This window comes from Chrysochloris asiatica, unplaced genomic scaffold (assembly GCF_000296735.1).
Source record: "Chrysochloris asiatica unplaced genomic scaffold, ChrAsi1.0 scaffold00057, whole genome shotgun sequence".
Taxonomy (NCBI): Eukaryota; Metazoa; Chordata; class Mammalia; order Afrosoricida; family Chrysochloridae; genus Chrysochloris; species Chrysochloris asiatica.
The window spans coordinates 1,852,006-1,877,434 of NW_006408575.1; the positions used below are offsets into that span (position 1 = coordinate 1,852,006).

The 25,429-nt window shown below is 46.0% G+C and overlaps 1 protein-coding gene across 2 annotated transcripts in view; it reads left to right on the top strand.

The window, feature by feature from the left end:
• The window catches only part of ABLIM3 (actin binding LIM protein family, member 3), a 156,308-nt gene that overhangs the window by 118,933 nt on the left and 11,946 nt on the right, over window positions 1-25,429 (top strand). The window contains exons 9-20 of one of the 2 annotated variants that reach the window (XM_006863855.1): window positions 2,241-2,299; window positions 3,572-3,643; window positions 8,617-8,772; window positions 10,499-10,528; window positions 11,005-11,134; window positions 11,842-11,940; window positions 13,574-13,621; window positions 16,349-16,483; window positions 18,718-18,782; window positions 20,208-20,355; window positions 23,982-24,011; window positions 24,578-24,636. In XM_006863855.1, coding sequence (XP_006863917.1) covers window positions 2,241-2,299; window positions 3,572-3,643; window positions 8,617-8,772; window positions 10,499-10,528; window positions 11,005-11,134; window positions 11,842-11,940; window positions 13,574-13,621; window positions 16,349-16,483; window positions 18,718-18,782; window positions 20,208-20,355; window positions 23,982-24,011; window positions 24,578-24,636 — 1,031 coding nt within the window. The remainder of the gene's footprint in view (window positions 1-2,240; window positions 2,300-3,571; window positions 3,644-8,616; window positions 8,773-10,498; window positions 10,529-11,004; window positions 11,135-11,841; window positions 11,941-13,573; window positions 13,622-16,348; window positions 16,484-18,717; window positions 18,783-20,207; window positions 20,356-23,981; window positions 24,012-24,577; window positions 24,637-25,429) is intronic. The other variant, XM_006863856.1, reaches the window with a different exon arrangement.

Consider the following 25,429-nt stretch of genomic DNA (forward strand, 5'->3'; position numbering starts at 1 on the left):
GCAAACACACACCCATTGATTGCTAATCAAGTCGCAGACCCAGAGTCCCTCTACTGGACTCTAAAGATCACTGCAATTGACATGTAAAAAAATCCACTGTCTTCGAGTGAATTCCAATTCATAGAAACCTGTATAGGACTGAGGAGAACTGCTTCTGAAGGCTTGTTGTTGTTGTTAAGTGCCGCGGAGTCGGTCCCGACCCATAGTGGCCCTGTATAGGTTTCCAAGATGCTCCTTGGTAAGCTGGTAAGCTTGAACCACCGACCTTGTAGTTCAAACTGACTTTGCTATCCAGCGCAGTAACCCGCAGCGCCACACCAAGACTTCCGAGGACTTGTTGTTAAGTGCTATCGAGTTGATTCCGACCCATAGCGACCCTGTATAGGGTTTCCGAGGAGCAGCTGGTGAGCTTGAACCGCCGACCTTGCAATTCAAATGGATTTGCAGTCTGGGCATTAACCCCACGGGGATTTAGGAGCTGTAAATCTGTAAGGAAGTAGCTGATGAGTTCAAATTACAGACATTTTGGTTAACAACTCAATGCCTAACCCACTCCAGTACTTGCTGGACTTGCTGTTAGTGTCATCAATCAATTCCTACTCATAACATCCCTGTATCCGATTTCCAAGGAGCAGCTAGTGAGTTTGAACCACTGGATCTGGCATTTAGCAGTCTAGTGCTGATCCTACAGCACCACATCAGGACTCCTTAAAGTAAAAGCTTGCTATTTAATTAGCAATAATTATGAATATCAGGAGTCCTGGTGTGGCGCTGTGGGTTAATGCGCCAGAATGCAAAGCCCTTTGAATTGCAGGGCTGGTGGTTCGTGCTCACCAGCTGCTCCTTAGAAACCCTATACAGGGTCCCTATGGGTCAGAACCGACTTGAAGGCACTTAACAACACGAATATCAGCAAACAAAAATCAGGGATCCTTAATCTACAAGGGATAACATTACCCCTAGAATTAGAATTTTGGAAATAAATCTTTAGACCATCTAGCTCCCACCTCATCGGTATTCCGATAAGAAAACTGGAAGCTCAAGAAAGGGTGAATTAGGAGTCCAAGAGCAACAGGAACCCAGATGTATTTACTGCAGGCCCATTATCTCTTTCCCTTTTTGCATCTGATTACTCAATCTCCCACCATCCCTGGTGTCTCTAAACCAGTATTAAAGTCCTGCAGGTTCCAGGCAACAATCCATGATGAAGTGTATATTCTAGAAACAAAGTCAGACAAACAAAGCCATCTGGGTGCTCAGGAATCCAGCCATTTGCTGGCTTCTTTCCTTTCAGAGCTGGTTACAAGAGGAATGGCACCGCCGGGATAATATGTTCCTATTTTTCTTTCTAATCCACGACACCTGTCCCTTCTTTGGGGAATGTGTAATATTTGGGGCTTCTTCTCAGCATGTGAGCAGCCACCTGTTGCTCATGCCTTTCTGAATTGGCCTCTCGGGTCAGGGGCTGACCAACTGGACCCCTAGCCACAGTATTAACCATGTACTAAATTTGACGAGTCTAGGTCTCTTAGGAATTAGTAGGTCAAGACAGTTCTATAAAGCTAAATGTATACCACAACATCCCCTCCCTTTAAATGTGATACTTTGGTGGTCTGTCATAAGTCTTTGAAGAGCAAGGAGAACTGGAGTTCACCATGGTCTGTCATTCCATCCATACTGCCACTCATTCATCCAACAAATATTTATTGACCAGCTGCTGTGTCATTCACTGCCTGTAGCCCTCTCATCTTTTCACCCCCCAAACATGTACAGAGCCTCCACTTATATGCTAAGTTCAACGCTAAGTGCTCGAGAAATACAGTGATGAGTAGAACTCACAACAATGAGCAGAGCTCAGTCCCTGCTCAGAAGAGCTCTTAATTTAGTTGGGGTGATAAATCCTTAAGCTGTGGTGATTTAATCCCATATGTGTTGAGAGATACAAAGAACAATGAATCAGAGAAGGGAAAGAAGTCACTCCCAGCTGACAGGTAAGAAAGTTTGACCTGGACCTTGAGGAAGGTGTAGGAATTGGACAAGCAGAGGGTGTGTGGGTGTTCAAAACTGAGGATGCCTGAGTGGGTGTATGATCAATGAGGTGGGGAAACCAAGGGATGATCCTGCTGGTGAGTCAGTTTTTCATCCATGTTGCCAGCAGAGTGAGTGGGGGTGAGGTGAGCCTCAGAATGCTGGGATGGTATAGATGTGTCTGAGTCTTTGTGGTTTTCCTGACTCTTTAGGTTCTGAGGTTTGGCACCCTATCTGCAAACAGGCAGCTCGGGCAGAGAAGAAGTTAAAGGTAAGTAAGCTAACAGTGGTAACAGCCCATCACTTCTGTGTGGATACTTTTTACCAATGGTTGGTGGTAGGCAGCCCCGCGCTGCAGTGCCCTGTCATGAGTTCTTTTTGTACCCACTCCCAAATATGTGTCTATGTCCTTGAACTTCTATAATGGGCACCTGCCTCGTGGTGCTTTCAAGGGGGCTAATACATTGGATGTGAAGGCACTTGAAGACTGTCAAGCACTGTATAAATGTGAGTTTTCTCATAGCAAGTCTATAACTATTGCATACCAAGATGGCGGCCTCTCTGTGGAATTAATGTCATGGTTTCCCCCAACCTAAGGTCATTTATAAATAATAATAATTAATATTAGCACAGTAACTGACAGTTTGCAAAATAAACTATGAAACAGATGGGACAAGGATTTTTTTTTTAATCTTCGTTTTGACTGTGAGAAAACCAAGTTCATAGCAATGCAGCCAAGCAGTACAGCTGACGCCCTTGTCACACTCTGGCCCAGCTGAGGTCCTTGCGTCCTTCTGAGTTACTATCCTCTGGCCAGTACCAGGAGTTCCTAGGAAACTGGGTGCTTGATCTGGGAACCACAGTGTGGTGTAGGGGGAGCTTCACAGCTGCAGGGAGAAACCCAGATCCTGGCCATAATGCTGAGGCTAGGGTACCTACTCGGTATGTAGTGGGGGGCACAGCATTCTTGATCTTCAAGTGCCTTTACACTCTGGCTCCAGGATATCCACATGACTCCTCATGACACTAGTGGAGGTTTGTTGTTGTTGTTAAGTGTCATCATCCTGTAGGCTAACTGCTAGAAACTCAGCATCTCAAAACACATGTGCACAATTTCTGACCAGCTAGTAAGATAGTAAGACAGTCTCCTTTGCTTTTCTGCCTCATCCACTTAATGTAGATTTGGGGAAAGATCTGGTCTGTTGAGGTAGAATTGTTCTTGAGCTGTGAATTTTTTTCTTCCCATTTCCTCAAGGCCTCTCCCTTCTAGAGAGAAGACCTACCTGTCATTTTCTTCCTCACCTCCCTTCCCTTTGGCAGCATTTCCCAAACTCCAGTTCTTCTACAACCCTGGGGCTTTTGCCATATGTGTCTACCACATGTATATTTATGCACTTAATATTGTTGTTGCTGTTAGGTGCCTTCGAATGGGTTCTGACTATGTACAAGAGAACAAAGACTATTTTAGCAGCATTGCTAGTATTCTCATGCCCCCTTTCCTACAAAGTGCAGCTCCTCACCCCTTTTTTCTTTGTCCCCACAGCATAGGAGGACATCTGAAACTTCCATCTCACCCCCAGGATCCAGCATTGGGTCACCCAACCGAGTCATCTGCGTATGTATTGCTTTCTGGCCACCAAAGGGCTTTTCTTATCCTCAGTCTTGGTAACTAAAGTTTTTAAGGATGGGGAATTGACAAAAGACAGCTGTCAGGTTTTCATCCTGATAGTTAGGGTGTGCTTGCCATGTGCCAGGCTCTGTGCTAGGAGGATACAAAGGGGAACAGGACAGATACACACACAGTCTACTAAACAGAATCACACAGCAGAGTTACAGGAATCTTCCAGCGTTCAGTGGGAGCATGAGAAAGAACTGACAACAAGAGGCCTGGAGGAGCTCCGAAGCTCGTGCAAGGCGCCTCCTTTTATATGACTTAACTGAGGTGAGGGCAAGTTAAAAACAGGAGATCAGAAAACAGCAGGTACTAGGTTGGAATACTGATGTGGAGGTAGAAGTGTGTGTGAGAGGCAGAAAGGAAGGAAAAAACTATGCGAATGTGGAAACCTGGCCATAAAGGATTTCCAAACATAAAGAAGAATTTTCTAGTCATGTGAGTAATGCAAGGAGGGAGTAGACAACTTGGAAGTATCAGGAGCATTCCTGATACTTTCAAATGAAGAAAGACTCATCATCTGCTTGGGATGTAGAAAAAAGGATGAGAGTTAAGTTAGAAGACCTCCAAGGTACCTTGGATATGTAGGTTATTCATTCATCCATCCATTCTTTCATTCATTCAACAAATATGTGCTGGGTATCTACTCTGCATTTAGTACTGTTCTCAGAGCTCAGGAAACAGTGATGAGCCACACAGACCCAATGCCTGTCCTCACAGCATTAATCAAATCATTACATGGGTAATCAATAGCAGTTAAGACATGTGCAAGGAAAATAAAGTCCAAGGTGCTCTGATAATTTACAACACAGGGACCTGACAGTCTAGCACCCGTTGGGAGAGGACATAGATGAGGAAGAAATATGGAAGCTCAAACTTGAGGGACAAACGTTAAGTTAACAGAGGTGGGGCAAACAGGGAAGACTTGAAATGAGTAAAGAGGACTGACAGTATGGAAACCCAATCTGGTTGACTCTGGACTGTTGCAACCTTCCACAACTTGAAAGCATCAAAAAGACCAGATATAGTCTACAGCGTTCCCTGGGTGTAGCAAATGGTTTCCATGCTCTGTTGATAATTGGAAGGTTAGAGGTGTGAGTCTGCCCAGAGACACCTTGGAAGAAAAGCCTGGCATTCTATTTTGGAAAAAAGCAGCCACTGAAAACCCTGTGGAGCACAGTTCTACTCTGACACACATGGGATCTCCATGAATTGGAAGCAACTGGATAGCAACTGGTACTGGTCTTGGTTCTGGTCATCGGTAACAGGAAACTCACTCCAAATGACCAGCCAGTCCTGGGTGGGCCTGACCACCATTGCATTCCAAATCCACACTCACTTTCCTCTTAGATCACTGGATAATGCCATTGATGGGACTATTTCCTTTCCTTTCTCCGTCTGTTAAAATGAGAAAAAGACGTTATCATTGACTGCAACTTCAATATGGGTCAATACTGCTATGTGGCTGCCACAAAAGGCAAGCTACTTTGATCACAGGCGGTACGAATTAAAGATTTCTGTCCAGAAACAAGAGCGATGATAGTCCCCCTGGTATTATGAATAGGGCCAGACCGCAGCAGGATTAATGGGCTTAGTTTCAGGGCCTACGCTATGAAGTTATTGACAAACGTGAGCTTGTCTCCAGAAGAGAGTTACCAGAATATGAGCTCCGGAAGTGCTGCATTCTAATGCCATTCATTAATCACTAGCTGTGCTACTGAGGAGCCTTGTTAACCTTCATTAAATATGTCCCTGATGATGTTCACCCTGGAGGCCCAGAGAAAGCTACATAGAGTTGCCTCTTTGAGAAGCAGCTTCTCTACCAATGAATAGTGGCAATGAGGACTCCTGCCAGTGTGCGGTCCACCTGGGGGCTGTACACTTTGATCAGTTGGCCCTTGTGCCCTAGCATAGACATGTGTCTCCCCTTCTGCAGTCTCCTGCTCTCATCGCTTGTGTTACCTCTCTTCCAGATGCTATGAGAAACAACCGATTGCACATGTCTCACTATGTGTGTTCTAAGTTAGACCTCATTCCAAGGTTGCACTCCAAACATGGTGAAAACTCCACCCACCCTCTTTTGTGCCATGTAACAACAGGCTTAAAGGTAGAAAACTGACTATATTTTCATAGAGAGTGATGTTTGATATTAAAATTGAAACTTCAGGAAGTACAAAACTTTTCCACCTTTCCTTCACCCCCACTGAATACTAGAGTCATCTTAAGGGAGTTTAACTTTGAAAAGGCCCATGTGTTGTCTTCCTTCTTTCCTGGCTAATTATGTTAGGATGCCTCTGTGCAGTCACTGGGTCTCCAGACCTAAGGTTCATTTATAGCCATGAAAACAGGTTATAGGAACAAATAAATATGTATTTACTAATTTTGAGGTTTGGAGTAAAGTACCAAGATAAATAATATGGGTTGAGTTGGAGTTTTCAAGATGCCAAAAGCTCTCAACAGTAAGACCCAATATTCCAGAGGAAAAGGTAGAAGTTACTTCAGCCAGTGGACTCCCGGGATAAGGTTCCCTTTACCATACCCATCTGTGACACATGTCAGCTAGCACACTTCAACAGGCTTAACTAAGGAGGGTTTCTTTCATAAAGGGTCATTTACAAAGTATGGGCAGATTTAAGGGAATGCAAAGAGAATGTGAGGCATTCAGGAACTAAAACAGTGGGAAGTTGTTACTTACTACTCCTAAGCCTAAAAGGACAAGGGAAGAAAACAGTGTGACAAGAGCTGGTCGGAACAGTCTCTAGAAAAAGAGAAGCATGGCCAGGCAGGGAGGGAACAGAGAGAAACCACTTACTCCTCACTTACCGACTATCTCATTATCCAACATTTCACATTTGCAGCATGGTAAAAAAAAATATACTATCCAATTACTATGCACATTAGCCACATATATTTGACAGTAACAAAGCCTGAAGTGTGAGGTGAGAATAATACTGACTGTGATGGTTAGGGTTATGTGTCAGCTTGGCTGGGCCACAATTTTCAGTGGTTTGGCAGTTATGTAATGGTATAATTTGGCAGTTATATAATGATGTCATTTGGCAGCTACGTAATGATGCAATCATCCTACATTTTGTGATCTGTTGTGATGATCCTCCATTTTTGCATAATGCCAAGTTTCACATACCAACCTTGTCTTTAGAACCTCGTCAGATCAATAAGTGAAGAATGGGTACAAATACACCAAACTCCATTGTCTGCTGGTGCCTCCCATTGGTCAAACTAAATGAAAGTCAAAGAGTAAGAAACCTGGAATAAAGTCAATGGAAGGTTTCATTGTGCAGAACAAGTCAATGAAGGGTAAAGAGTGGATCTAGGGGTCATCAACAGTGTCCACACTGTAGTGGGCTTGGTTGTATATAGACTATTGGGAGGAATAGGGAAGTTATAAAAAATATTAAAGTTTATAAAGTATTTATGAGACTTTACCTGGTTGCCACGGAATTAGTTAGGAGCCTGTTATGAGGACAAGTGACCTCTCTCTTAGTTTACCTCACCACAGGGTTCTGAAAGCTAAAGCGGTTATAGGGGGACAGATTCCAGTTGACCATAGCAGACACTGGGTCACAAAGGGAACAACTGAAGAGTGTGAACATGGAAACCGAACTCCAGAAGACCGAACTCAGGCGAAGTAGTAGTTAGGGGCTCATTTCAGTCCAAGAAAGGAGCAATTTTCTGAATGTAACCCTCTAACAGTGTAAGACAGTGAGCCGCCTATCACATAAGAAGGCAGGAGAGGCCCATGGAGAGGGATACTCTCTGGTTAGATGGCTTGGACTCACATTCTGGTTCAGCCATTTATTAGCTGAATTCACTTGCACATACACATTAATTTCTTTGAGCATCTGTTTTCCTAATTCAAAACTGATGATAATGTGAGGTGTACAGATAAACTGAGTTAATTTTTATAAGGGGTTTAGGACAGAGTCTGGCTCACAAGTGCTCACCAAATGTTAGCTAGTGTTTTACAATCCTGATTACTTTGGTCTTTACCACCTTCATCTCCTCCTTCAAAGATGCTATGAATGGACAGTCTTCACCATGTGAGGTTGGAAGGCACTTAAACACCCAGATTGTGTAATTCAGATTCAATTTAAAGCTATTAGTTAACGGATGCAGAGTCTTGGCATAGTGCTGTAGGATATGCACTGGACCACAAGGTGGCTTTGAACTGCAAGGTCGGTGGTTCAAACTCAACAGCCACTCCTCAGAAACCCTGTACAAAGTCGCTATGAATCAGAACTGACTCAACAGCACTTAACAACTTAGCAAAGCTAAGGGATACAAGTTGATGAACCTTTCAAGCCTTAATTTCCTCAGCTGAAAAACAGAAATAATACCAATACTTTAGAGTCCTGATGTGGAGCTACAGGATTAGCACTAGCCTACTAACCCCGAGGTCAGCGGTTCAAACCCAGCAGCTAGTCCTTCGAATCCTGTATAATGTCTCTGTGAGTTGGAACTGACTCATCACTTAACAACAATAACTAGTACTTCACAGAGGTTCAGTGACAGGTCAAAGAAATAATTTCTGGTAAACACAGCACCTAATACAGTGGTGGAGGTTATGTGCCATCAAGTCGGTTCTGACTTATCGTGACCCTGTGTAGCATTTCCGAGGCTGTAAATCTTTACGGGAGCAGAAAGCCTCATCTTTCTACTGCGGAGTAACTGGTGGATTTGAACTGTTAGCAGCCCAACTTGTAGCCCACTACGCTACCAGAGCAGTTGCTCAATAAACAGCAGTCTTGTTGGAATACATGACCCCAACAACTTCTTAGTCTAACATTCTGTGATTCTTTGATCCTAATATTTTGCTTTTAGTTGTTGTTTTTTTCCCTCTTTCCTTTTCTCTCTTATCTGTCAACTTCTTTCCTGCCTGTCTCCCTCTTCCCCAGGCTAAAGTGGATAATGAGATCCTTAATTACAAAGACCTGGCAGCTCTCCCCAAGGTTAAATCCATCTACGAGGTACAACGTCCCGACCTCATTTCCTACGAGCCTCATTCCAGATACACGTCTGACGAGATGCTGGAGAGATGTGGCTATGGAGAGGTATTGAAATTTGCCCCTCTCTGGGGCTGCTAGGGAAGAGGAGGTCCCACTGGGATCTCTAGTATAGTCCATCACAGATGGTTTAACCTCCACAGTGTTGGCCCCAGAGTCTTTTAAACTGGAACTCATTATAGTCAGCCTTTGAAAATCAAGAGATTTCACCCAACAATCTGGCTTCCTGGCTTTTCTTGAAAAATTAGAGTTGGCAACACTGAACCTGTATTTCCACCATCTGGAGATGGGAAGCAGCTCTGGACAGAACATAGGATCTCCAGTTCTCCCCACTACCCACCACTCTATTGGATCCCAACACAGATATTCAGAGATGTGACCATTCAGCACATGAGCTGTTGTTGTTTTTATAATAAAGAGTTGTTGTTTTTTCTTATATGCAGCCCATGACTCTCGTTTACATCCCCAGACTCTATGGGCATGGTTTTTGCGTCTGGCTTCAAGCCTCTGTGCTCAGAGCAAAAGACACTTTTTATAAAGACTCTACGTCCAATAGCTTCTGAAATAATTAAATGGTTAGTCCCTGAGTGGTACAAACATTTAATGCACTTGGCTGCTAACAGAAAGGTTGGAGGTTCAAGTTCACCCAGAGGCATCTCAGAAGAAAACCCCTATGGTCCGCTTCCAAAGCATTAGCCATTGAAAACCGTATGGACATGTACTCTGACATGCATGAGGTTGTCATGAATCAGAACATATTCCTCAGCAACTGGAGATAAAAGAAGAACAAGAGAAAGTGTTCTCTGGAGAAGGCAGGGTGACCTGCCAGCTCTCTAACCCACCCCAGGCCCTCTGAGATGGACAGTTTGGACTGCTGGGTATGAGTCCAGGGTTCTCATCCCACCTCCACCACTAACTAGCTTTGAGACCTTGGAAAAGTGCCCTTCTTCTCTAAGAGATCAGGTTTCCATTTGGTTGAAAAGCAGGTATGCTGCCATGGTATGAGTCAAATGAAGCTTAAGAGCCCATTGTTGAAGTTTCTGGGTACTAGCTCCCAAAGTGGATCCGAAAATAAGGGACCAAGTGTTTGGGAGAAAGCGATTGTCCTGAAGCCAGAGGTTACAGTGTAGGGCTCACAGGCAACAGCCAATCTCCAGATTTGTTTCATTTCCCTCACAAAGTGCCTTTTAAAAATGTAAATCAGTTGCCAACATTTAAACATGGGGAGATTTCACATATGGTTCTGCATTTCTGAGGTCTCTTGGAAAACTAAGGAGCCCTGTACACATCAGCCTGGCACTTCATCATAGCCCTGACCTGCTGGAACTAAGGAGCATCTGTCCCCTTTAGATGGGACCTTTACTCTCCAGCTTGGTGTTCTACCCACCAACTCACCTCCCTCTCAGCCTTTGCTTGGCCTGAGCACTGTCCTTAAGAACCACCCAGGGCTTGTGAAGTGGTAGTGGGACTGGGGAGGGTCTGAGCTTGTGGTGGAGATACTGTGGTCCAAGTCAAGAGCGTGCCTCTTCCTCCCTGAGAGGCTACCTGGTCTAGCTCCCTCCCTAGACTTCAGCTTCTCCATTTGTAAAAGAAGGGCATGATCTCAGGCTTCCTGCCAGCAGTCTGGTATGGTGGAATTCTGAGTGCAGCTGTTCTCTGGAGAGGATGGCCTGCCTGGGGCCACAGAGGCCCTTCCTTTCTGCAGACTCTTTGCCTTACTCTGTTCTTCCTTTCTCTCCTCTGTGCTTCTTCCATGGCTACCTTCGCTTCTAAGTCGCTGGGAACATTATCTCCCTACTCGCAGGTAATTAAGCTAATTTGGGGAGACTGGTTATATAACCGTGTCCCTCTATGCTGAAGGTAGACCCTAATCCCCCATTCCCACCCCTCCTCCCAAGGCCCTGAACCCTTGCTCTAAGTCTCTCCCCAAACTGGACAGCAGGGGCAGGACCCAGAGGAAGTGGTGGTGGCCTAAGGGTAGAAATGGCTGGGAGAAAACCTGATATGCCCTTTCTACCCAGAGGTGACCGCCCTGATGCCTCTCAGATCCAGGGCCAAGATTCCAGGGGTCCACTCAAGGGCCTGTGTGTAGGGGAGAGGAGGGAGGATGAGTGAAGGAATTGGAAATCCTCTGCTGCCCTCCTCTGACTGTTCTGGGAATTCCAAGTCTATAAATTCCAAGTTTATAAAGAGGGACAGCATCCAGTCTCAGCACTTGGAATCCCTGATCCAAAGACGTTCTCCCAACCTGCCTTGCTCACAGCCCCACTTCCTCCCCAGGACATCTACGAGAACCTGGACCTCCGGCAGAGACGGGCCTCCAGCCCGGGCTACATCGACTCTCCCACATACAGCCGGCAGGGCATGTCTCCCACCTTCTCCCGCTCGCCTCACCTCTACTACCGCTCTGGTAAGGAAGGGGAGCCCTCAAAGAGTTATGGGAAGCAGAGGGAATAAAGCAGCAGCTTGGTGTCCCTAGGCTGAGAAACAGCTCCGGGCTCCCCCAAGATCTTATTCCAGTGTGGACCCCTGGAGGACACACACAGGTCTCCATCTAGGCCTCACTGATCCCCTCCAAATGCTCCCTTTTGGGGAGTACCCAGGTTAAAGGGAGGGGTGTTCAGTGCTGAGAAGCAGCGTGAAGGTGGGTTGTAAGCTGCCAGGAATGGAGAGTAGTAGGCAGCGCAATGCCCTGGCTAGAAGACTTCAACACCATTTGACCTGCCACATCAGAAGGTAGACCAGGAGACCAGTGACAGAGCCTCTGCACCCACCCAACCCCAATGCAGTCATGGGGATGGAGGAAAAGAGCAATGAAGGGAGGGCTCTGGACAGGGAGGGGTTGCAATGCCTTCCCGAATGCTCCATGGAGTTGATTCTCACCACCCATGAACTCTGACTTTGAGGTCAAGCAAGGAAGCAAGCTCAAGCCTGTTCCTGCAGACATGCATGAGAGCACATGCTTCTCCTGACTCGGGCCTGAGCACGCTGGGTGCCCCAGCCTGTCCCCACCATCCTTGCTGTCATCACCTCACTGCTTCCTGATCCGCCTCCGCGTTAATGCCTGTTTTCTCTATGCCTCTGTTCTCTCTGGGGACCACTGCCTGCGTGCTCCAGGGCCCGAGAGTGGCCGGAGCTCTCCATACCATAGCCAGTTAGATGTGAGGTCCTCCACTCCAACCTCTTACCAGGCTCCCAAGCACTTTCACATCCCAGGTAGGCTCTGTCAGCCCTGAATGCCCGGCATGGGTGCATGCTCCGTGGGGTTGCCGGGTGCCAGCACTGAGGAGAAGCTAGTTTTGGGGGGACCTTCCCTAACCAGTCACCTGTAGCATTCTCACCCTCCAGCCCACACGGCCACAGGCCATAGTCCACCCATGTGACGTAGCCTATCTTGATCAAGACCTTTTGGTGAGTGGGTTGCTGTTCAGAGAATCAGCTCAGAGAAGACAAGGCTCAGGAAATGAGGAAAGTGCCCCTGTGTCTGATGGTCGATGGATCCAAGCTCTAACACACAGTGTTAGATTTTTAGGCCATGGATTTTTGCATCAACACTTGGGATCCATTCTGATTCCACTGCTTACAAGCTGCGTGACCTGGGGCTGGTTACCTGTCTTCAATGAGCCTCATCTGTAGCTAGGCATCTGGTTGCTGAAGCTGCAGCTACCATTTTCTTCCTCGTAGTGTTTGTGTTCCAATATGGGCACAGAGACTAGAAGTAAATAAACCAGTAAGTAAATGGGTAAATTCAGCTTATAGTAGGTGTTTTGCACATAACAAAATAGGGTGATCAGCTGACTGGGATAGGAGAAGTTAGGTTAGATGGGGTGGTCAGGAAGGGCATCTCAGGATGTAATATTGAAGTCAAAACATGACAAGGAACCAACCTTTGAAGATCACTGAGAAAAGCAAAGACAACAATAAGACCCTAAAACACTGAACCGGGCAGTGGCCAGTGTGGCTGTAGGTCATACTTTGTCCCCCCACCCCTCCCAGACTTACTTAACTAGAGTGATAGGAATAAAAGGAAGGCAGTAACTCGATTACCTTGAAAGAATCCTTGATAGTGAAATGGTTAAGTGCTCAGCTACTAACCAAATGGTCAGTGGTTTGAGCCCACCAGCCACTCTGGGAGAAGATGTGGCAGTCAGCTTCCGTAAAGATTTATAGCCTTTAGGACCCTATGGGCAGTTCAACTCTGCCCTCTGAGATCACTATGGGTCGGAATTTGACTTAACAGCAATGGGTTTTGATGACCCTATGGATATAATTTAGATAAGGTCATACATGCCCTGAGTTACAGCAAAGCCAGGCCTAAACCCATGGTTCCTGGCTCTGAGCTCCATTTCACTCCTCCACCCACTTTTTCCTGGGAACTTGTCCTGCTGTTTCATCTACATCTCTCTCACCTGCCCAGAAAGGTCCTGTCCTGTTTTTGATGGAGTGGGTGGAAGGCAATGCTGAAACTTGGCTGCCGCATCCTAGGGACTTTTGCATGGAACAAGGCGTGACTACTTGGTAGAAGCAGAGGACACTTGCCCTGCATGAGGTCCTGCTGAGCATGTGCCCACCTGTGCCTGCATGCTCACCATTCAAGGCCCAAGTCCCTCCTTCAGCGCCATGTGAATCCACCCATTCCTGTCCCCCTCCCTTACTTGGAAAATGTTGGGATGAGTTGGAAGCTCAACTTTGAAAGAGGAAGTCCACCAAAAGAAAGATGGTGGAAAACTTAAAAGAAAAAAAAAAGTACTGACCATCTCTCTCTATTGAAATCAACTGACCAATTACTGTCTCTTTTTCTCCTTGTCTTTGTTTCCTCCCCACTGTCCCTTCCTGGTCGGTCTGGCAGCTGGAGAAAGTAACATCTACCGGAAACCCCCCATCTACAAGCGGCATGGTATGATCCCAGGCAGGCAGGACTCAGCTAGGCAAGGGGAGGGAGAGGTTAAGGTCACCAGGAAGGACACACTGAAAAGCTGCAATGCCATTCTTCCTTGCTGGCTGTCCACCACTCTCTCAAGGTGACACTGAGGAGGAGTGTGGTATCATTTCAAAGGAACAAGGACACAACCCTAAATCCCTTACACCTGCTCACAACCACCACTCTTAACTGCTGTCTGGTCTCCTAAATCCCATGGTCAAAGCATTCCTTGCAAGATGCACATGCCTGTGGGAGAGTCACCTACCAAGACATTGATACTCAAACTGCATGTTCATTAGAATTACCTGGGATGCATACAAATCCCTTGGCCCACCCCAGACTCTGTGACTCAGAATTTTGTATCTATAACAGTTTTTCCACAAAAGCCCTGGTGATGCAGTGGTTAAACATTTGGCTGTTTGCCAAAAGGTTGGCATTGCAAACTCACTGGCCACTTCCTGAGAGAGAGATATGACAGTCTGCTTCCATAAAGATTTTACAGCCTTGGAAACTCTATGGGGCAGTTCTACTCTGTCCTATAGGATTGCTAAGAGTCACAATCGACTTGATTCAATAGCAGCAACAGATTGAACAGGTTTTCCAGGAGGTTCCAATGCCCAGATGAATTTGGGACCCCCTGCTCTAAGCTGCACTCAGCTGCAGTCTCCTGAGAGTGGTAGAGGCTGAAAGCAGGGACAGGGCAGGGAATGAGGGTTCATAGATGAGAAAAGAATAGGGAGTCACTAAGGCAGCCGCCATGTATTCATCTATTCATCCTGCACCTGAAAGATTATGAGAGGCAGACGCTATGCCCAGACCTGCTTAACTAGGAATACTAAGTAGCCCAGAATCTACACTGCAACTTGCACCATATCAATGAATCTCTCCTGTACTCATAATATGAGTATACCAGATCCTTCATCACTGTCACCTCCTGTTCATTCTTCCAGAAAGTACTTAGCCTACAGTAAATAAGCACATCACATCCCTTCCTTTGAGGATGGAGTCCCTGAGTAGAGCAAATAGTTAAGCATCTGGCTACTGGCTTAAAGGTTGAAAGTTCACAGCTACCCAGAGGCACTTCGGAAGAAAGGTCTGGTGATCTACTTCCAATGAATCTTCCATTGAAAGCCCTATGAAGCACAGTTCTACTCTGACACTCATGGGGTTGGAGTGTGGGGTCACTTCAATGAGCCAGGGGTATTGACTCAACAGCAACTGGGTTTGGGGAGTTTCTTTGAGGAGTTTACAATCTAGAGGAGCAGCTACCACCCTGCATCACCTTCACCTGCCCAAACACCTGTCTGGGATGACAGAGAGAAAGTGGAGCAGAGTTAGACAAGAGTGTTAGCGGGGGGAAGGAAAGGGGAGAGCAGTGACCCTACCATTTAGTCAACATTGCAGGGGGCTGGTTGTGGTGTCAAAGTTGAGTCTATGAGTCCATGCACATGTACACATGGCTGTGGAAGACATGCAATATGCCCCCAAGTAACCACAGAAAGGAACCCATCCTGGCAGGTCCCAAGCTTCACAGGGCTGCATTGTCCAAGTGGGCTCTGAGGGGTGACTCCAAGTAGACTGGGGTGGAGTCTAGGTTGAGGGTGGATTGCATGTGTACAGGAACTATACATGCACTAAGTGCCATCAGCTAGGGGTGGGAGGAAGCCAATGCCAAGGGGGTAGCGTGCAGCCTGGGGTGGCTGAGACCCTGTGCTGCTCTGGCTTCATGTCTGAGAAATGGTAGTGGTGGTTCCGTGCCCCTTTCCCCAGGCCTCCTGCCCTTGCCAGCCTGTCACCAATCTCTGGGTGCTCTAATACCATTGTCCTGTGAGTGCGTTGTCCTGTAAGTACCTGTGATGGGTTTGATGGTAACTGCCACATTGTGGGCTTCAGGTAGAAACTTGAAACTGGAGCTAAGCCAGCAGACCAATTGTGACACATTACAGATGGACAAACTGAAGTAAAGAAGGTGGGGTTTGCCCTTACAGCTGAGTTAAGCAACAGAGTTGAACCAGTGCTCTTTCCTTCAGCCCAGGTAATAGTTGTTGTTAAGTGCCGCCGAGTCAGTTCTGACCCATAGTGACCCTGTATAGGGTTTCTGAGGAGCAGCTGGTGAGCTTGAACCACCAACCTTACAGTTCAAATAGGTTTGCAGTCTGGCACATTAACCCACAGCACCACACCAGGACTCTCCTCCAGGTAGTGGTAGTGACCCCCAAACAACATGGTATTTCATTGTGAGGATAAGGTTTCCTGGCCCTGTCTGGAAATTCCCACCCAAAGTGTGGTTAAATCCATGACAAGGCAGGCTTCTAGAGGGTCCAGAAGATAAGAACAGGGACTTGAGTCCAGGACCTAGATAGTCTTATTGCATGGGACCTTGGCTTTGGTAGTCATGCAGGAATAGACACAGAAGTCCAAGGATTGTGGTGGAAGGAGCCCTGAGCTGGATCCAGTCCAGTCATTGTACTAGCTGGCTGTGTGGTCTTGGGAAAGTCCTGTTCTTCTCTAAGATTCAGATTCCTAACTATCAAATGAAGGGCTGGCTCTATTTTTCCATGTACCAGATTCTCCCCCCAGGCATCCCTGACCAAAAGGCGGCCTCACTCCCTGGGCTAGAGCCTGGCTGTGTTTGGAGAAAAGCTGCGACAGTTTCAGCCAGGACATTGCCTTCATGAAGCTCTCTCCTTGGGTCCTTTGCAGGTGATTTGTCCACGGCAACCAAGAGCAAGACAAGTGAAGACATCAGTCAGGCGTCCAAGTATAGTCCAGCCTACTCCCCAGACCCCTACTATGCCACAGAATCTGAGTACTGGACTTACCACGGGTCCCCCAAAGGTACTGTGCCCCAAAGGGGAGCCATGGCCAGACCCCATTGCCTGTGCCAGGGACAGATGAGGTCAGAAAAAATAGTTGTCCATTCCTTCACACAATCATTTTTTTATTCACTCAACAAGCAGCCAGCTATGTGCCTTAAGGATAGCTGCACTACCATAGGAAGGGTGAGGAGGGAGTAAGACCACAAAGTGTGGTAATGCATGCACAGAGATTCCAGATCGGGGGCAGGTTCTACTGGAAGAAAGGAAAGGCAGTCAGCTTGGCTGGAGCTCAGAGAGGGAAAACAGGGAGTGGAGTGGAGTAAGGTACCAGATCCCACAGGGCCTTGTGGTTTGGGGTTAGGACTTTGGTCTTTTATCCTAAAAAAATAGGATGCCATTGAAAGTGGTAACACAATCAGATTTTCAGTTTGACAGACTACTTCATCTTTAGGGTGGAAATGGTGTGAAAGATGGCAAGGAGAGGATGTGGGAAGATGGAAGGCGCTCATGGGCATCTTGGCAAAGCAGGGCATCTCCAAACAACCCAAGCTGTTTCTTTCAAATATGGGGAGGAATTTTCATCAAGATCCAATTAATCCATCACACGCCTTTAAATGTCTATCTGGAACAAAGTTTCAGGGAAGGAAACTACAGAGATAACCCTTCTCTTGACCCTCAAAGAGATCTCCATTTAGTAAAGGAGATAAGAAACAAACACAACTCTAAGCCAAAGTGGACAATGATCAGGATTCATGAATGGCAATAGTGAGAGGTTACTCTGCACAGAGGGTTGGAAGTATCTTCACTGGGACTGTTTCAACTGCAAAAGAAAACAACTGTCTATATGGCTTAGGCTGAAAAGAAATGTACTAGCTCATATCTTGAATTGACTTGAGGCTGATTTAAATCTAAGGGGTAAATGAATGTCTTCAGGACTTGGACTTATTTCCCAGAGATGGCCTCCATCCTCACCACAACAAGATGAGTCCAAGCAGTCCAGGCTTACACCATTATTGTTGTTGTTGGGTGCCATCGAATCATTTCTGATTAGAGCAGCCCCATGTACAACAGAATGAAATAATACTCATGTCTGTGCCATCCTCACCATTGCTGCAGCCAGTGTATCAATCTACCTCATTGAGGGTCTTCCCCTTTTTTCTAACCTTCTGCTTTACCAAGCATGATGCCCTTTTCTGTAGATTGGGCCCCCCTGATAAATATCCACCTGAGATCTAGCCTCACCATCTCTGCCTCTAAGGAACATTCCTCTGCTCCTTTGAAGACTTCAAAGGGCAGTTTGAGAAGACAAAGTACTTTATAATGATATGAGCTAACACCTGGAGTTAGAAAACCAAAAGAGAAGAACACACTTAGCTAAAAAACTGAAGGAAAAAATTCTAAAAGAACAGAAGAAAAATATTCAAGCCTCGAGTAGCAGCATTGAGGGGATTCTATGGGGAAAATGGGGTTCCTGGTGTGGTGCTGTAGGATAAGTACTCAATGACCACAAGATTGGTTCAAACTCACCAGCCGCTCCTTGGAAACCCTATACAGGGTCACTATAAGTCAGAACCAACTGGACAGCACTTAACAACAGCAATAACAATGGGGAAAACATTGAACTATGCAGGAAACATCAAAAGAAGATAGATGATATTCAACCATTTCTAGAGGCAGTATATGATCAAGAAATCATAGTTCTGAAGGAAGAAGTCCAGGCTGCGCAGAAGGCATTAGGAGAAACAAAGTTCCAGGAATTGTTGGAACACAAATTGAAATCTTTCAACAAACAGATGAAGCAGTGGAGGTGCTCACTCATATATGCCAAGATATTTAGAAGACAACTACCTGGCCAACCTACTGGAAAAGATTCGTATGTGTGTCCATTCCATAAAGGTGATCTAAGGCTTACACCCTACCAGAGGAAATAAGAAAACTCTGTCCCATCAGTCTCCAGGAAAGCATCCCTGTGGCAGGTCTTTGGCTGTGTGGACAGGTGACTTCACCTGAACCTCACAGCCCAAGGATGAGAAGGAATGTTGGACTGCTGCATACAAACATGTCCATCTGCCATGACAGGAACTTGGTCAAAGTGCACTTGTGCAAGGTCATTCAACCAGGAAATGGTAGCGTCAAAAAGAAAGCTTTGGAGTCCCCAGCTTCTCACCTAGGTTCAAGTTCTCCTGTCTGTCTTCCCCCCAGGGCAGGCTGAGTAGGGCTACAGCTGGGCTAATCCTCTCTGTCTTTTGGCAGTGCCCCGAGCCAGGAGGTTCTCATCTGGAGGAGAAGAGGAGGATTTTGACCGCAGCATGCACAAGGTAAGTGCTCATTATACCAGTTGAGATGCTGAGAGTCCATTACTGAAGGCATTTTCATTTGCAAGTGGCAGAAACCAAATGTGAGCAGCTTAAGGAAGGAAAAAGAAATATATAGCTTCCCATAACTAAAAAGCCAAAAGGTAGGATTATTTTCAGATTTAACTAGATCCAGCTGTTCAAAAGAAAAAGAAAAAATAATTGTCGTAGGGGATTTGGCTCTCTTGTCTCCTTATGCAATCATTCTTCTGTTTGGCTTCATGCTCAGGGAGATTGTTCCCATGAAGTGGCAAGATGACTATTAGCAACCTTTGTCTATTGCTGGTAAGAATGTAAAATGGCACCACCACTGTGGGAAACCATTTGGTAATTCAGCAAGAAGTTAAAACATAGAATTACCATATGGCCCAGCAATTCCCCTCTTTGGTATATCCCAAAAGACTTGAAAACAGGGACTCAGACTGGTTGTGCTGTTGCTCACTACAGAATTCTTCACAATAAACAAAAGATCGAAACAAATGACTATCAACAGATAAACAAAATGTTTTTGTTGTTAAGTGCTGTTGAGTCAATTCCAACCCATAGTGACCCTGTATAGAGTTTCCAAGAAGCAGCTGGTGAGCTTGAACCACCAATCTTGTGGTTCAAACCCACTTTGCAGTCCAGCTCACTAACCCACAGCACCACACCAGGCCAGGACTCCTCAAGCAAAATATGCACATACATAAAACAGCATATTATCCAGCCATAAAAAAGTGAATTATTGATTCACACCGCAATGCGGATGAAGCTTTCACTAAGTGAAAGAAGTCAGGCACAAAAAGGTTACATATTAAATGATTTCATTTATATGAAATACTAGAATAGACAAACCCGTAGAGACAGAATCTAGATTCAAGGTCCCCAGGGACTGGGGAGGAGGGAGGGGTAGGAGAATGAAGAGCAGCTTCTCAATGTTAACAGGGTTTTGTTTTGGGGAGATAAATGTGTTTTAAAACTAGATAGAGGTGCTTGTGACTAATAAATGCCTCTGAATTGTTCACTTTCAAATAGTTAATTTCATGTTACCTCAATAAAAAAGATATTTAAAATAAAATGATGGGTCCAGAAACTCCAACAATAGTTTTTGGGAGGCTTTCATTAAAAGGCCCAGCTGGAGCCATCTGTCCATCCTTGAAGTGATCACCAAGGGCAGGGTACTTTGACCAGTAGCCAGATCTACTTTTTGTGCCCAGTGAACTAGTTGTGGAAGAGTGGTGAGTCCCAATAAAACGTGGATCCTATAAAGAGGGAGGGATACTGGAAGGCAAACAATGGCAGCTGTTCACTACAGAGGGTCAGATGGCATGGCCTTTTTCAGGCCTGTTCCATCTTGGTGTTCTTGGCTTCCTTCTAACTTCATCTTGCTCCTCCTCACCCCAAACCCAGCTCCAGAGTGGAATTGGCAGGCTGATTCTGAAGGAGGAGATGAAGGCCCGGTCCAGCTCCTACGCGGACCCATGGACCCCACCCCGGAGCTCTACCAGTAGCCGAGAGGCCCTGCACACTTCTGGCTATGAGATGTCCCTCAATGGCTGTGAGTACTGCCCTAGAGGCCTGACTCTGCGCCACCCCACCTATGAGTCTGACCCTTACGCTGACCCCTCCACTTGGTCTCAACAGAGCCTCACTCCCATGACTGATACGTATTAAGTGCTCACTGACCCAGGCATCCTGCAAGCACATGCCATCTCATCTCTCTCCTTCCTCATAGCTGCCCTGTGCAGTGAGTACCATTGCCACCCCCATGGGGAACTGAGGCAAAGAAGGCTTTGGTAACTTGCCCAAGGTCACTCGGTTTATAAATGGTGGAGCTGACGAGCTGACAATTGGAACCCAGTCTATCTGACTCCAAAACCCAAAGCCAAGATTTGTGAAAGACTTTTAGTTGTACAAGGCCACATTCTTGATGCTGAGAATATGGGGTGAGCAGTTGAACAAGTCTGACATTCTAGAGCAGAGGTTGACAAATTACAACCCATTGGCTAAACATACCCCACTGCTTGTTTTTGTAAATAAAGTTTGATTGGAATACAGCCCTGCTCATTCATTTGTGTATTGTCTCTGGTTGTTTTCACTTCAGCAGCAGTAAGTAGTTCCAACAGAGACTGGATGACCTGCACAGCCTACAATGTTTACTGTCTGGTCCATCCCAGAAAACGTTTGCCCACCCCTGTTCTAAATGGTTAAGAGTTCAGCTGCTCACCAAAAATCAGCGGTTCAAACCCACCAGCTGCTCCACAGGCGAAAGCTGTGCCACTCTGCTTCTGTAAAGATGGCATGACCTTGGAAACTCTGTAGGACAAGTCTACTGCATCCTATAGGGTCGCTATGAGTTAGGTTGTTTTTTTTTCTACAGAGAGAGACAGATTACAAACATGCTGGGAAAAACAGAAAAAAAATCACTTTGGAACAAATGCCATTTCGTCTGAAAAGCCTTCTCCAATTCTCCAAAATTCCCATTCAGTGAATCTACAGCACATGCCGCACCCTAAGGTAGCAAAAGCCTAAAGTGCTACTCTATAGGAACCACGAAAGAGCCAACCCCAGACTCCCCACTCTCCTCCACCTCTGGCAGGCTTGCCTGGATCTAGAATACTGGTGTGGGATCTCAGCAAGGACTCTGCTCAGCTCTGAGTTGTCACTCCTGCCTCTATGGGAAATCTAAAGCCTCAGTTTCCAACTAGGCCAATGTAAAGAAAAACAGCTTTAAGAATCTAAGCGGCTCAAAGATACTAGGGGCTGCCCAGTGAGTCTCACATCACTGATGACCACTTGCTGGTAAGAAAGGGTTCAAACCTCTTGCCTGAGAGTGTCTTATTCTAAGCTTCTCCCTGCTCCTAGACCAAACATGCTTTCCCTGCCTTTTCTGTCTTGTTGTTATGTGCCTTTGAGTTGATTCCCTCTTTCTTATTACTGTGGAATTCAGTCCTTCGAGGAAAGCCCATCTCAATACTTGGGGTGGATGTGGGGGTAAGGAGATGTCATGAGTTTTTTTTGTTTGTTTTAGCAAAGGGACTCATAGCGACCTTCTAAAGGGTCTCTGAGGAACGGTTGGTGGGTTTTAATTGCTGACCTTGTAGTTTGCAGCCCAGTGCTGATCCTACAGAATCCAAATGTATATATATTGTTGTTGTTGTTAAGTGCCATCGAGTCGGTTCTGATTCACAGCGACCCTATAGGGTTTCTGAGGAGTGGCTGGTGGGTTTGAACCACTGATCTTTTAGTTAGCAGTATAGTATTGATTCTCCAGTGTCACTCCATATATATATATATAGTTATTGTTATTGTTATTGTTGTTGTTAAGTTCTGTCTGGTCTGTTCTGACGCATAGCGACCCTGTATAGGGTTTTTGAGGAGCAGCTGGTGAGCTTGAACCACCGGCCTTGTGGTTCAAACTCACTTTGCAGTCCAGCGCATTAACCCACGGCACCACACATCCACTACCATATTTTAGAAAGTTCAGATACTGTACAGGAAAAAAAGAAAGATAATTAAAATCTGTAGTCTGCTACCTCCGTGATAAGTTACAGTTTGGTTGATTCCCTGTGATCAATGCTGAGTACTTTAAGCTAACAGCATTAGCACAGAGGACATGGTGCTTAGATAATCCATCCAGGGCTGTTCTAGAAACACAGCAACCAGAGTACCAGGAAGACCACAGACGGAAGGCCAAGAAGGCTGGATCTTCTGGGTCCTATCCTGATGCCCAGCCTAGCCCACTCTTACAGTGGGGTGGTGACAATGCTAAGACCACTTGAAAATCCTTAAGCAATAGAGGTGGTGAGATGTCAAGAGCTCAAGGCAGACAATTTGAGGTAATAGAAGAGACTATTTTTCATACTCCTCTGTGCCAAACATTTGTATATATACGATCACCGTTGGTCCTCACTAAGATCCACAATGCAGAGAGATTGCTATCACCTACTTTTTCACTTGTTTAGGAACATTTGTCATCTTTCCTTATTCCAATTAAACATTTGGCATTTTATCTTAACTTTTGGAATAAAAGTTCATTTTGCTCATTTGCTAGAAAAGTTGCCTTTTTCCTGCTGCTTTTAATGTTGTTTTTTGTCTTGTTCCTTTCTGCATGCTATATTGTATTCCTCCATTCCGTTTTTTGCCACCTTGGCATTTGTGGTTTTAATTTTCTTATTCTGAAAATGGAGTCCTGGGGTGGCGCTGCAGGATAAAGCACTGGACCTCAAGGTTGGTTTTGAACCACAAGGTCAGCAGTTCAAACTCACCAGCCGCTCCTGGGAAACACTGTTGTTTTCCAAGTGCTGTCAAGTCGGTTCAGACCCATAGCAACCCTGTATAGCATTTCCACTATGAGTCAGAACCTTCTCGATGGCACTTAACAACATTTTATGGATGAGAGAACTGAAGTCAAATCACTTTCCAAAAGCCAGAAAGCCAGTAAGTGTGAAGTCAGTTGAATCTGACTCATGGTGACCTTACGTGTTATAGAATGGATCTCTCCATAGGGTTTGAGATCACCAGTTATTTGTTCCGTGGAGCCACTGAGTGGGCTCAGACCAAAGGTTAGCCAAAACCAAAACAGACCCATTGCCCTTAAGTTAATTCCAGCTCATAGTGACCCAACTGGACAGAGTAGAACTGCTCTATAGGGTTGTATCAAGCTGCAATCTTTAAGGAAGCAAAATGATTCCTCTTTCTCCTGCCGAGCCACTCATAGACACAGACTGCCAACATTTTGGTTAGCAGTCAAGTGTTTAGCCACTGCACCAGCAGTCAATTGCAAATAGCTGTGCCAACCAGAGAAATCAGGTCTCTACTAAGTGACTGAGCAGATTATTCTGTTTTCCTGTTGGAGCATCAAGGGGCCCCATTTTCAGTCCTGGCTCTGGGTTCTGAGCAGTGTGCCGGTGTTGTTCAAAATTCAGCACCACTCAATGGTACCCATGCAACAAATAATCAGAACATGCCTGCTATGTACCAGGCATGTACTAGGTGCTGGGGTTTGGAATGCATCATAAGGGATGCTGATAAAATAGTCAGAAATTTACCAATGGGAAAAGAGGTCCTGAAGCAGCCCTCCCTCCACCTAGCTGGATGCCCAGTTACCACAGCTATCTGTCCTCTACCATGTCTGTTTGCCCCCATGAACACTGACTGACCTCTGGCTTTTCTCTGTTGCAGCCCCTAGGTCCCACTACCTCGCTGACAGCGGTATGTCCTGCCCTACCTTCAGCCCTACCATGTCCTGTGAAGGCCAGAGCAGAGTCCACTGCAGTTCTCCTGTAGCTATGATGGTCAAACAACATAGATGTCCCAGCATGTCCTGATTTCATCCTACTGGTTTTGTTAAATTCTGGGCCCCAATGGTTGGTTCAGGAACCAGAGTTGCCTTGTCAATAACCCAGAAAAAGAGAAAGAGAGACAGAGAGAGAGAGCAAGTTTCTTTTACCCATATGGGAGCCTGGGTTCTGAACTTGAGTTCCGATTTTTACTTCAATTCCAGGAAAGGAACCCATCATAGGATGTTAGATGTGTGCTGGTCAAAGCTAGAACAGAGTGAGTGGGTGCCTCAGTGGGCCTAGAGTTTTACAGGAGTGAAGCTCCCCATAGACAGTCAAGTTGCAAATGTGGAGAGTAGAGTGAATTGCTGCTGGTCTCTGGCTGTACCCCTTGTCACTAGGGTCGGAGTAATATTGGCCATTTGTAGACAGATGGCCTCAGGGCAAGGGACTTCTGACTCAGGGCTCCTGATGATTTCTCTGTCCCCTTTATTTCAGATCCCCTCATCTCCAAATCAGCCTCCTTGCCTGCCTACAGAAGAAATGGACTACACAGGGTAAGGAAGATCTTGTTGGGGAACTCTGCCCCAAGATGCTAACAATCCCAGTATTAGCTTGCTGTTCTGAAGATTATTTATAGGTGAACCCTTTGGCCTCGGGGTGTGTTAACTGAAAAAATGGAATGTTAGTGACTTACTCTACTCTCCTTTATCCTTGTGTGAAAAATGCCCCCAGGAGAGAGGCTGGAGAATGATCAATACTGAGCAATTACTATGTGCCAGGAACGGTGCTAAGCACTTGATATGCATGAGCTCATTTAACCTTCACAACCCTGGGAGGTGATTACTATTATTAACCCTAGTTTGTGGATGAAGAAATAAAGGCATACAGAGGTGAGGTGATCTGCTCCGGCTCTGACACCCAGTAAGTAGTAGAGTTAGGCTTCAAACCCAGGCCACCTGACTGTACAGCCCACATTTGCTGCCATGCTCCACTTGCCTCTAACATCACTGTTGTCTCCTGGGCTCTTTGATCACCTGTGATGCAATGCCTGCATGGAAGCAGGAGGGTGTGGTAAGGACTGCCAAGGAATGACAAACTCTTCTTGTTAGCAAGATAGGCTGTACAGGTGACCTGAGGGAAGGGCAGGTATGTTGAGATAGGTGCTTAATAGCGAGCACTGTTCCCACCGCTGGGAAGGCTGTGGTGACTGACGGCCAGCTCCTAAAGAGCTTACATTCCCATGGGAAGACAGACAAATGAGTGTGCAGTAGGGCGTCAAGTCTTCATAAGTGTGAGGGTGGGACACAAAGCAAGAGGGCAGAGGAAGAAGGTGGTCAGAGAAGGCTG